Source organism: Sciurus vulgaris, assembly GCF_902686455.1.
Source record: "Sciurus vulgaris genome assembly, chromosome: 8".
Classification (NCBI taxonomy): domain Eukaryota; kingdom Metazoa; phylum Chordata; class Mammalia; order Rodentia; family Sciuridae; genus Sciurus; species Sciurus vulgaris.
In genome coordinates, this window is record NC_136468.1 from 1,475,347 (window position 1) to 1,488,732 (window position 13,386).

General features: G+C 49.8%; 1 protein-coding gene across 1 annotated transcript in view; it reads right to left on the minus strand.

Moving 5' to 3' along the window:
• Window positions 1-13,386, minus strand: part of UBE3C (ubiquitin protein ligase E3C) — a 92,722-nt gene that overhangs the window by 24,495 nt on the left and 54,841 nt on the right. The window contains exon 18 of the mRNA XM_079150687.1: window positions 10,022-10,269. Coding sequence (XP_079006813.1) covers window positions 10,022-10,269 — 248 coding nt within the window. The remainder of the gene's footprint in view (window positions 1-10,021; window positions 10,270-13,386) is intronic.

Sequence of the window (13,386 nt, forward strand, 5' to 3'; positions counted from 1 at the left end):
TCCTGGTGCGCCCCAGCGTCCCTAGTTCAAGAGGCTCGCTCCTCAGAGCCGCATGGTCTCCAACACAGTCTGTGATCACACCCTGGCTGCTCAATTCTTGCCACCCCTCTGGTCCACCTGGCCACCTACTCCTTCAGCAAAATTCTTCAACTGCTGTGACCCCTACCTGAGCCTCCACCAAAGTCAAGACCTTTGCCAGCCTCTCTGGTTCCGCTGGCCTCCCCCACCAGCTGCACGCCCTGCAGTGCCCGACTCCACGGCTCTTTTCTCCACTGCACGGTCCCTCTTCCCCTCAGGGCTCCGCTCACGACCTGTTTCCTCTCTAAAGAGCCCACTCCGGCACAGGCTCTGCCCTCTCAGCCTGCACGTGGGAGTAACCCAGCCCTGGCAAGAAGCCAGCGAGCTCGCTCCCCACACCTGCCTGGAGGTGGTTGCTGCCTCTTGCAGCTCTGGCCACGGGGCGCCTGGGTTATCCGGCACTCCCACGGTATTTCCCCGTGTCTTTCGTGGGGCTACTGCACCGGCTTCCCGGCAGGGCCTGCAGAAACAGGCCCACAGGCCCCACCCACATGGTCAGGTCCAACAATTCTGGGGTTCAGGAATGGGCCCCTCTCCCCAGCCCCAGGTGACACTGCTGTCCCTCCACCCAGGTGCATGGCCCAAGGCAACCCCTCCCTTGTCCACCTGCAGCCAGCAGGGCAGACACTGCCGCTGCTGCCAACCCCCGGGTCTGGCAGGAGCTGCCCCGGCGCCCCGGCCCTCTCTGAGACTCACTGAGGCCGGAGCAGCTCACAGGCAGACGCTGGCTGAGGCAGTCGCTAGCTCCCCAGGAAGCAGTCCCACCACGCCCATCCCCCAAGCTCCCCGGAGCCTCCGGCTGGACGGAGCCCCAGTGGAGCTGCGGCCACTGCTCCCGCCACTCCTGCACACAGGCCTCCACGCTGCGTGGCAGGCCGAGGTCCTTCTGTGCAGCCTGACAGCAGCGCCAGGCACCTGCCCTTCTCCTCCCTGGAAGCACTGTCCTTCTGAGGCTCACCAGACTCCTGAGACGCCACACCACAACCATCTCCTCCCTGCTTCGCTTACATTTTGCCGTGCTCCCTGAGCTCTGAATCCTGGCATGCATGGGACCCTACTCTCTAAGTCCCCTTCTCTCTAGGTGCACCTGCTTCTGCCCGCATAGGCTGCACCATGGCCCCTGTGGCCAAGAGTCTACCGTGGCTCAAGCATCTCTGACCTCCCCCACCCCAGCTCATCCAGTAACACCTCCGTTCATCCCATCCTTCTCAGAACAAATCCACGCCGCCCCAGACCGTCCTCTTCTCTCCCCTGACGACTATCTTCACCTGCACTGCTGCCAGGACTCAGACATCGTTGCCGACAACCTCCAGCCGGTCTCCCTGCTTGAATTCTGCTCCACTCAAAGTCAACCTAACTCAGGCTGAATCACCCCCTAGGCTGGTACAAGGAGTTCCCACCTGGTTGGTCTCACCCCAGAACTTTGCACAACCACCTGCAGTCACTTCCTCCAGCAGATCTCCAGCCCAGGAATACTGTACACCTTTCTTGTGGTTTGCTTGTGATAGTCACAGTCACCAAATCAGGATGCACACTTAACCATTTACGAGGGTTTAAACGGGCTCTCCTGTGTTCCTAATACTTAGAGACGGCCAGCCAGGCCGGGAAAGAGGAAAGCACCCTGAAATGACAGGTCAGGATTACTCGTGACTGCTCGGGAGCGCTTAAGCAACGGAGGGCGGAGCACACCAAGAGCGACCCAGACCAGCTCATCCATGGGCAGGAGGACACAGGAACCAGGCACACACCTGCCGTTTTTACTGTACCGTCTAAGCCATTTTTATTTCAAGGTTAATTGTCAAAGAAGGAAATGAATGTTCATAGAAAACGATGACCTTGGTTTATAGAACTGTGAGTACTCTGGTTACAACAGAAACGATGCAAGCAGGCATTGCTAGCCTGTGGTACAGCAGGCACAGCTGGGGTGTGGTAGCTGGGACAGGGCTTGGCTAGCACCTGAGAGGTCCTGGTTCCGATCCCAGCACAGCAGAATGAATAAGTACGTACACAAAAGCAGGCAGGGCACTCAGGAGGAACAGGATTCAAATGCAGCGATCATTTTGTAAAGTATTATCCTCTGAATTTTATGCTTCCAGAAACAGAAGCATAAAATAAGAGCACACTCACTGTGGGCAGCTGGGTGTCTGAGGAAGCTGCCTGATGACAAAGCAGGAGCTCTTCACATTAACTGGCTGGCGCTAAGCCCACGGGACCTGCCAGCCAACAAGCCCCAGCGTGGTGACAGCAGGGTAGAGTAGTGCTCCCGGGGGGTGCCGGAACCAGGCTCAGGAAGCACAGCGGGCACTGTTCTAAGGGGCTCTACTCACACATGGGATAGATCTTCCTGGCTCTCAAAAGGGCCAGATCAGTGGTTCATTGCCAACCTCACACTCAAGGACACATTAAAAGCATGCTCAATTCCACTGAAATACACAATCGTAAACCATGCTGAAGCTACACAATCCAATTAAAAATTTCAAACATATGACTAAGATATTATTGATCTATAGACATTCTGTTCCAATTAAATCAATATTCTTCAACAAGAAAAAAAAACAGCCATTTTCAAATAGAATTCAAATATGATAAAGGATTGGTTTCAATAAATATTCTGAACTTAATTGGCTTAAATGGACCTAGGTGCTTCTATCTGTAGGAAAGCTCACACAACATTACCACATCCTCGAGCTGTTTATTTATTCCCTGGCGGGAGGCTGATTTACAGGCGATGGAGTGCAGCCATGACCCACCCCAGAAGCAAAAACCATCTGCTAATGGAACTTTTAACAGAAAAGTGACCAGTGACACAAGGCAATTCTTCCCACACAGGATCACTCTTGAAGACCTCTTTGCACTCTATCACAGTAAACAATCACTAACATATGCATTAAAGAAAATTTAAATACATTATGAGCCAATAAATACCAATATCAATCAATATGCAGTTTTCTCCTCTTGAAGATTTAATGTCCAGGTACCACATTATCAGTGCAACACTGTTACATCTACTTAGACCTGGACAATTTTAGCATGTTGGTACACAACTAACCATTTATAATTGTGATGATAACTGTGTTTGAGAAAGGAGCACCCCCGGAGGAATTTCCATGCAGAAGGTTAAGTAAGGAATATCTTAAATACATGGAACTACAATTAATTGCCATCTTCAAGTAACTACTGTTTTTAAAAAATTATTTTCACTTAATTGTACATTTAGTGGGCTTTAGTGTGACACTTAAAATCACGTGCGCAGTGTGCACACTGAACAAATCCAGCTGCCCTTTACCCCCGTCCACCCCTTCCCAGCCGCTGGTCCTCACTGCTGGACACTCAGGTCGCCTTCTTCCAGCGTCTGCTCCCGGTCTGTCTGCCTGACTCCACTTGGCTCGCCGCCCTCCAGTCCCACCTCTTTATAGCTGAATGATACTCCCGCGTGCCCTGCGCTCCATTTCCTCTGTCCACTCCTCTGCTGACGGGCACCGGGTCCAGTCTACGCCTTGGCTGCTGTGCACGTGTCTCAGTGCTGATTTCATTTCTTTTGGATATACACTCAGTGGAATGCCTGGCAGCGGGATCAGAAGGTGAATCTGTTCTGAGTCTTCGGAGCAGCATCTGTGCTGTTCTCCATGATGCTTGTGACTAATTTGCATTCCCACCAGTACTTGGCGTTTTTTCTCTTTTATAATAGCTAGTTTAACTGGGTGAGGTGATACTTCTTTGTGGTTTTGATTTTCATTTCCCTGATGCCTAAGGATACTGAGCATTCTTTCATGTATTGTTGGCTTTTGGTATCACTTTTCTTGAGAAGGTCTATTCTGATTATTGGCCTACTTTTCATTTTTATTTTTTCTGAGCTGCTTACATGTTCTAGATATTAACCCCATCAGGTGAACGGCCGGTTAAAATCTTCTCCCATTCTGTGCTTGTCTCTTCACTTCACGGATTGCCTCCCTTGCTGTGCACAAGTGTTTTGGTTGGATAGAATCCTATTTATCTATTTTTACTGTGTTACCTGTGCTTTGGGGATTCTATAAGAATATCACTGCCTGTGCCAACATCTTGAAGTGTTCTCTCCTGTCTCCTTCTGGAAAGTGCACAGTTTCAGGTCTTACATTTGGGTGGCTGATCCGCTCTTTTGGTACCACAGATTGAACCCCAGAGTGCTTAGCCACTGAGCTACATCCCCAGCCCTTTATTTATTTATTTATCCCCAGCCCACTGATTGATTGATTGATAGATTGATTGGTTGGTTGGTTGTACCAGGGATTGAACTCAGGGGCAGTCGGCCACTGAGCCACATCCCCAGCCTTATTTTGTATTTATTTAGAGGCGGGGTCTCACTGAGTTGCCTGGCGCCTTGCTTTTGCGGAGGCAGGCGTGAACTGGAGATCCTCCTGAACTTCTGGGATCACAGGCGTGCGGCGCCGGTCCTCACGTTATTTTTCTTTTGAGTCAGCATCTTGCTAAGTTCTTGGGGCCTCACTAAGTTACTGAGACTGGCCTCCAGCTCCGCATCCTGCCTCCCTCTCTTCTAGGATCACAGGCGTGCCTGAGCTGGTTTGTGTGCAGGTGAGAGCGAGTGGTCAAGTCTCGGTCTTCTGCACGTGGGTGTCCCGTTTTCCCAGCACCGTCTGCTGAAGACGCTGTCCCTCTCCTGTGTGTGTCCGGCACCTCTGTTGGGAATCAGGTGGCTGTAGGTGTGTGGGTTCTTTGGAGGTCTCTAGTCTGTTCCTTTGGTCTGGGTGTCTGCTTTTGTGGCAGGCAGTGCCAGGCCGTTTTGGTTACTGTGGCACGTTTTGTGTCTTGAAATTAGGTACTGTGGTGCCTCCGGCTTTGTTCTATTTGTTCAAGATCGCTTTGGCTACGTGGGTCTTCCGTGTGGATTTAGGGTTGTTTTTTCTCCATCTGTGAAGGATGTCGTTGGTGTTTTGATGGGGATTTCATTGAGTCTGGAAATTGCTTTGGGGAGTCTGGCCATTTTAACAGTATCAATTCTCCTGGGTTGTGGCTCAGTGATGGAGCGCTTGCCTAGCACGTGTGAGGCATTGGATTCGATCCTCAGCACCACATGAAAATAAATGAATAAAGTAAAGGTATTGTGTCCATCTACAACTGAATATTTAAAAAAAAAAAAAAAAATCAGTTTCTCCAATCCATGAACATAAGAGGTCTTCCCATATTTCTGTGCCTTCTTTAATTTAACTTAATCTGATTAAATTTAATTTAATCAGAGAAATAACTATAGGATTGGTATTGGTCTTATCTAAAATCCATTATTTTAAATAGTTTTATTGAGATGTAACTGATATGAAGTTCATCTTTGGGAGTCAGATGTTTAGATCACAAACTCTCCTCCCTGGACCATGGTCTAAGTATATCATACACATTTCAAAACAGGTGTTGCGAGCCATCTGTTACCTGTACCCATCGCCAGTACTGCTGTCCCATGAGCACCATGTTCACGACAGCTTCATTATGAGCAGCATGCCAATAAGCAGACAGGAAAGAACAGGCATCTCCTCATCAGACTTACACAATGATCAGTCACTATACTAATCAAAATGGATGACTCATACATTTAGGAAGAAAAAATAGATAATTTCAATAAAATTTAACCAGTAAATAAAACTCACACTCTGTCTTCTGTTCCTGCACCCAGTAAGCACCACTGGGTTTAGAGAGCACTTGCCGTCAGTCTGGCAGAATACGGGCTCCCTCTACTGTTAACTTCTTCACTGTTTTTTTGCGGTGCTGGGGATTGAACCCAAGGCCTTCTACCCTCTGAGCTATCCCCCAGCCCACTTCTCAACTGTTAACAGTTCAGAAGGCTTTGGGGTCATCGTAACTGAAAGACCCACAGACACCACTTACGGATTTTGTGGAGTCGTGGAAGTGACCGTCCCAGTGGGCTGCCACATTACTGAGCATGGACAGCAGAGCCAGTGCACAGTGCCAGCTGGCAGAGGGGTTCTGCTGTGGCCCGAGGGTGGTGGGTCCCCCACAATTCCTGTGCTGGAGGAGTGCTGACAGGTGGTGGGACTGGAGGGCAGTCCTGAGTCACTGGGGATGCCCTCAGGAGGGCTTAACACTGCTCCTGTGGCCACTGCTCCCTGATCTTTCTGGCTGACGGTCTTGCTAAGTAATCTCTTCCTTCTACATGTACTACCAGCCTGTATGCCATTTGCCATGAGGTTCTTACCAGAGTGAAGTCAATGCCAGTATACCACTGAATCTCTATAAGTGTGAGCTAAATTACCTTTTTTCTTTATAAAGCAATGTGCCTCAGGTATTTCATTATAGTAACAATATGAACTCAAACTTACCATATGTCAAAATGAGAATATTAGCTGCTTAAAATCTATACTAAAGAATCTAACATCAAATCAACAGCTGAAATTTGTTATTGCCATAAGGTGAGCCTAGTGACATATTGTTTCTGTGAGTATCATCGTGAGGTCAAGCTGGAGCCCAATTACTAAAACTGAAGAATGCTTAAAATCTGTATTATAAAAGCAGTGACATCTGGGGTCTGAAAAATGAGTAATTAACCTATGATATAACACATCTCAAGAGATATGAATAAGGAATAACCACTGCATACTCAAGAGACCAATTACCTTCCCTCACCCCCTTGCTTTGTGAAGCCACTAATACACGCACACACACTCAGCTTCTACAAAAACCACAGCCATCAAGACATTCTTACACTATTGAGCCAGAGGAAGTAATGAGCAGAGGGGAATTCAGAGTCATGTTTATGGTCAACTCATTTTCAACAAGGGTGTAAAGAACTTCATGGGCCCAATCTCAACAGTCTACAAAAACTAATTCAAACTAGACCAAATGCCAAAGGCGAGAGCCAAAAGGATCAAGCTGTTATGCATATACACAGGAGCGAGTCTCTGTGACCTCAGGAGAGGCAGAGGTTTTTCAGACAAGAAAAAAGCACACAACAAAAGACAAAATAAATATGGTAGACTTCACCAAGGCCAGGGACCTTCAAGGGCACCACCATGCAACTGAAACTAAGGATGTGCAGCTCAGATATCTGCAGCATATCAAGGGCTTCATCAGAGACAGGACCGGGCTGCAGGCTTGAGTGGGCACGTCCTCACGGGGGACACGCAGCACATGACAAAGGTGTTCAGCATGAATGGTCACCAGGGAGAGGCAAGGCAGAGCACCACAGAACCTGTGCACGGACATTCACAGACCCATCCATAAAAGCCAAAAGCCAGACGACCCACATGTCCACCTATGGGCGAGTGGCCATAATGCAGCGTGCCCACGCCTCAGTCACACGCTCACAACATGTGACCCTCCTCTACCCACAGCCCAAGAGGAAACTTCTCACCATGTGCACGAGGCCTTATGAAGTGGAGATTAGTCCATAGCAGGCTGACCAAGGTTTCTTGAAATAGAAGGCACAGAAGCACAAAAGGGCAGACCTGGCCTCTTCAGAAGGTGTGGCTCTGAAGGGAGGGACAGAGGAGGGGCCGACGGAGACACTTCAGCTTTGCTCCTCTGCACCGAGGCAGAGCAGGATCAGTCAACACAGCAACCAGCCTTGCTGTTCCAGTAAGACCCGGCAGGGAGGCGGGTGGGGACCTGGCCAGAGGCTGTGCTTGCTGGTTAGGTCCGTGGTACAGCCAGTTTGTCTCTAAAACTGCGGTGGTGAAATGCTAGATTCCAGCCCCTGTGGTTCGGATGCACGTCTGTCTGCCTGTATACATTTATGGGTACTAGGGAGTGAGTCCAGGGACTCTAACCACTGGGCCACATCCCCAGCCCTTTTTATTTTTTATGATGAGACAGGTCACACTAAGTTCTTAGGGCCTCGCTAAGTTGCAAGGCTGGCTTTGAACTTGTGATCCTCTTGCCACAGACTCCTGAGCCACTGGGATTACAGGTGTGAGCCACTGTACCCAGCTTCTTCTGCTTTTAAAGCATTGGAAATAAAAAAGCATTTCCAAGCAAATCACCCTAATAAACTTCCTTCATAATATAAAAAACTTTACCTACTAACCATACACCACAGACCCACTTAGTAAGAATCTTACTGCAGAGATGCTGCACGTAGAGGCAGCAGCACCGTGCAGCTGTCAGACAGGAGCCACATCTTCACCTCAAACTACTCAAAATAAGAAAGAAAACCACAGGAGGAAAAGCGATTCTGCAAGTGGGCCTGGCTGGCTGGCACAGGCTGCTGTGGGTGGCACAGACAGGAGGACAGGAAGAGGCCAGCAGCCAGCCCTCGGGAGTGCACCCTGGGGTCCTCCTATCCTGGCGCCTGACTCAGAGGCGGGCAGCGTCAGTCCTGGTGCGTGCTGGGCCAGGAGGGCCTCACCGCTGGGGAGCCCGGCACAGCGGGGGCTCCTCGCCAAGTCTCCCTGAGAACAACTCATGACTTGCCCTCCTTTAGGGAAGTTTAAGTTGAAGGTTTAGCTCTTGATTTTACTGGAATACTTGCTTAGGCACATTCTTGTAAAATTAGCAAATATCATCATTAAGCTCACTTAAAATACAAAACGTAAAAAATGACAACAAACCCCCCCAAGCAGCAGCAACAACAAAACACCCAATAAAAGTGGACAACCCAGAAATATAAACTTGAATGTCAAAGATCCCCATTTTAGCCGGGTGCAGGGTACACACCTGTAATGCCAGTGACCTGGGAGGCTAAGGCAGGAGGACCAGCAGTTCAAACCCAGCCACAGCAATTTACCAAGGCCCTACGTGACTCAGCAAGACCCTGTCTCTAATAAAATGTAAAACAGGGCTGGGGATGTGGCTCGGTAGTTAAGTGCCCCTGGGTTCAATCCCTGGTACCAAAAAAAACCCAAAACAACCCCGCCCACTTTAAAAATGTTATTAACAGATAAAACGAAAACACACTTTTTGGACTACGGTTCATCTGTCGGGGGCAGTAGCGATGCTTCTCTCCACAGCACACACCCAGCCAGCGTGCTGGAACTGAATGGAAACTTGAGCAGCTCCAGAGCCCACATCTCACTAGGGCCCGGCAGCAGCTGCAGGCCCCAGTAGCAGATGGCCACAGCAGCAGAAGCAGGAGCCAAGTGGCAAGGACAGATCAATCCCCCTCAGGCTCAGCACAGTAAATCCCCCAGCTGCAGGAGCTAAGAGTCCCTAGGCTGCTGACAAGCCTGTGCCCTCGTAAGCAATGCAGAATGCACCCTCCTACAGAACTGCACCAAAGCCCTTGCCTTCAAGTAGCCCGAACTTCCTGAGGTGTGAAAGCATCAGCCCTGCTGTGGCTGGAGCTCAGGCGTTGGGAATCCTGCCTCTGGTCAGTGGCACCACTAATAAAGTCTGTTTCCAGCTCTCGGGGTCCTGACCCTCATTTCCTGCCTGTGAGGACAGGACCACTTGTACTGGAACTGGAGGGAGCACTTACCCTTGAAGTTCCTACTCTGTTACATAATTAACTGCTCCCCCAGTGCAGGCTAATGTATCCAGCTGGTGCACTTGGCTGGCAGACTGAACATCTGGCTACTAAAGCATTACCAGAATATCATTCTTCAAACCTAAAAATTTTTGTAGAATTTGCATACAACATATACAACATATTTAAACTGTACTGAATAACTGTGGGCTTCCATCTCACAGCACTTTAAAATGTTCACTCTCAACACCATCAACGAAGCAACTGAGAGAGACTTAAATTCTTGTAACACAGACCTAAGCTGGCAGAAAACCACTGGAAAACATCTACAAACAGGATTCTATCATGTTTCCTATGTTTTCCGAACTAAAATCATTTTGAAGTATGTAATCACTGTGCATGTAAATGTACAAATATGAATGTAGTTGTTCCATAAATGAATACTGTTCGGGAGTCTCCCACGTGACCTTTAAGAATTCTGAACAAAGATCATCAGTGAAGCGGAGACCATGGCGACACAGAATAGAAGGGCCACTTTACCTTTCCAAGCATCCTGCCTAGGAAGTAGTAATGTCTGGCAAAAGAATCTCCCACGAGCATCTGAGCAGCCGGGTTGGGGTACAGAAGCCCTTCGTTAGTAGTCTTAAAGAACCCCTGATTGGGGTTAAATCCTGATTTTAGCAGTTCATTTAAAAACTCCCTGAAAATACCACCACCATCGATGCCGGCTTCATCCAGGCCATGGGCGTTGAGCAAATGCACACGGATCCGCTTTTTCAAATCGGGCTCTGTTCAGAGAGGAGGGAGGGCAAGAGGAAAGGGTTAGAGAAGGCAGTGCGAGAGAAGGCTCCGGGCGGGAGGCGGGGCGCTCCTGCTCCACACTGGGGCTGTACCGCGTGGCATACAAACGCCACATGGGACCGCCCAGCCGCGGCCTACCTGGGAACCTGGCTGTGTTTTGGTACTGGGGAGCAAACCCAGGGTGGGTGACCCTGAGCCACACCCCCAGCCCTTTCTCATGTTTTATTAGAGACAGGGCCTTGCTAAGTTGCTGAGGCTGGCTCTGAACTTGCAATCCTCCTGTCTCAGCCTCCTGAGCTGCTGAGATTACGGGCATGCGCCACCACATCTGGCCTATGAACCCCTTTCAAACTGCAGCACCGACAGTAATGGGGTGCTGTCCCCCAGAGCTTCAAGGGCCAGTTCTGAAGAGGTGGCCCTCTAGCATGGCTGAATGGAATTTCCATGGTTTCCTGAAACTCATGTCTGCATATGCAACATGCGACATTTCCAGCATCAGATCTAGCCCTCTAGGTGTCTATGCTGACATTACTTTTCCTTTTCTTTTTTTTTCTTGGTTGAGGATTGAACCCAGCAGTGCTTAACCACTAAGCCACAACCCCAACCTTTTTTATTTTGAGACAGGGTCTTTCTAAGTTACTCAGGGCCTTGCTATGTTGTTGAGGCTGGCTTTGAACTCATGATCCTCCTGCCTCAGCCTCCTGAGTTGCTGGACTGCAGGTGTGCACCACTGTGCCTGGTGACACTACTTTTACTAAGGGCAAATCAGAAATATCTAATTACACAGTAAGGTTTTAATGGAATACAACCTAAGAAAAATATTAATCTGAGTTGGAGCTCAGCAGTGGGCATTTGCCTAGCATGCGTGAGGCCCTGAGTTTGATCCTCAGCACCACAGAAAGGCATTGTGTCCATATACAACTAAAAAAAAAAATTGATCTGATTTTATCCTAATGCTAGCTCTTCTTCAGGAAAACTTCGTGCTTACTACTGCCCACTAACATGCACACAGGGAGGTTCTCAAGAACCAAGACAGGGAGCCTAAGGCACTGGGTGGGGCATCCTGCCCAGAGGAGCTGAATGGAGTTTCCATGACACAACCACCCAGCAGCCCTCGGGGCAAGTAGAGCACACGGAGGAGATGATGTCCGAAGTTCCCTCTTCAGCAGGTGTTGCCCGAACGACTGTGACTGAGCCCCACAGCTGCAGAAGGCTGGCACCCCTCCTACAGGCACCTTGTCCACTCACATGTGGACATGACTACCTGCCAGAAACAGGTAGTCATGCTTCTTCCAAGAAGAAACAATGAGCTTTCATAAAGGAGCTGCTCTAATGACTAGACGATACGTGAAATAATCACATTAACTGAGTCTGTTAATGATTAGTCAACCAGGCAGTTCAAACCATCTCTCGCAAGTGAATTCAATGTTCCAAGATGCAAAATACCATAGCAAAATGCCCATAATTCTCACACTGGCCTTAAAAATCCTAATTCATGAGCCTAAATTAGAGAATACTTGTAAAAATCTAAACCATCATAGCCAGGCTTGGTGGTGCAGGCCTATGATTCCAGCAGCTCTGCAGGCCGAGGCAGGAGGGTCCCAAGGTCAAGGCCAGACTCAGCAACTTAGTAAGACTGTCTCAAAATGAAAGATAAAAGGGGTGGGGATGTGGCTCAGGGGTGGAGCGCCCTTTTGGTTCCACCCCCAGCACCAAAGCAGACAAACGAAAGAAAATAACGACCCCACACCGCACTGAGAACCGCCCCCACTATGACATAAATGCGGCCTGTGACTCCCGTCTCTCAGGAGGCCCTCCAGTGTCCACTCGCGCCCTTCTCCAGGCGTGACACCAACCACCCTATCTCACGCTTTGCTCCCAGGTCTGATGGCACTCGACAAGGAACCAGCACGTCCCTGGCACTCCTGCTCTGCACCCATCACGGGCGAGCGAGTCTCTCCCCGAGAAGCGCCAGCCCTGCCAGCGGAAGCAGAAAGGCAGCACCGTGGCGCGTGTGGGCCCTGGCCCAGAGAGGGGGCAGCAAAGGGGTGCCCCCGGTCCAGGCAGATGCGGGGGCAGATGCAGTCGGGGCCTTGCCTCACCTCCCGCGACATCTGAAACCCCGACGCGGGGAGCGTCCACTACTCAGACTGAGTCACAACCGCCGCTGGCTACCTAAGAACACTGGACAGGAGGGGGCGATTCCACCCAGAAAAGGGCCCTCTCCTGGACTGCAGCTTCCCTCCGGTGGGCCCACCTTAGAACAAGAGCAGCTCTTCAGCCCAGCGAAAAGAACCACCCGGCACTGGCGTGCAGCTTGAGGGCAGGGCACGTGTCCAGCGAGGGACCCAGCACAAAAACAAACAGAAGCCCCGAGGTTGCTGTTTCAGGAGAAAATGACATCACTCCCCAAGACATGGCAACTGCTGCTTCACACCCGACAACCACACCCACCATGGGTCTGAGCAAGGTTTGCTTTTAATCCCTCCACATGGGCTCAACATCCCTGCCATGCAGTGTTGCGGACAAGATTCTGCAGTCCCGACTGTAACACCTAACAGTGACCTGAAACAAAGCCAGTCTCCACCTCCAGAGGCCACCTGGACTCCAGCTGTACTGCAGTTCTCTTCTACGAGCAGCACTGTCATTGAAGCAGATTTTGGGGGCGGTGGTGGTACTGGAGATTGAACTCAGAGGCACTCGATAACTGAGCCACGACCTCAGCCCTATTTTCTCTTTTATTTAGACATAGGGTCTACACTGAGTTGCTTAGCATCTCACTTTTGCTGAGGCTGGCTTTGAACACGTGATCCTCCTGTCTCAGCTTCCCGAGCTGCTGGGTTTACAGGTGTGAGGCCCAGTGAGTGCCTTGCTGAGGCACGGCTTTTATAAAGAAATATGGATATGATACCATTTGTTTCAGTATATTTGATGTGACTTATAATTGATACAGTATTGTGCAGGAGAGTACTGTGCCTCGTAAAAGATCAATTGTTTTTTTAAATTTTTGGCAGTACTAGGAATGGAACCCTGGGTCATGCATGCTACGAGAGGGCTCTACCACCAAGCTCTGTCCACAGCCCTGAAGGCCAGTGTTTCAAAGG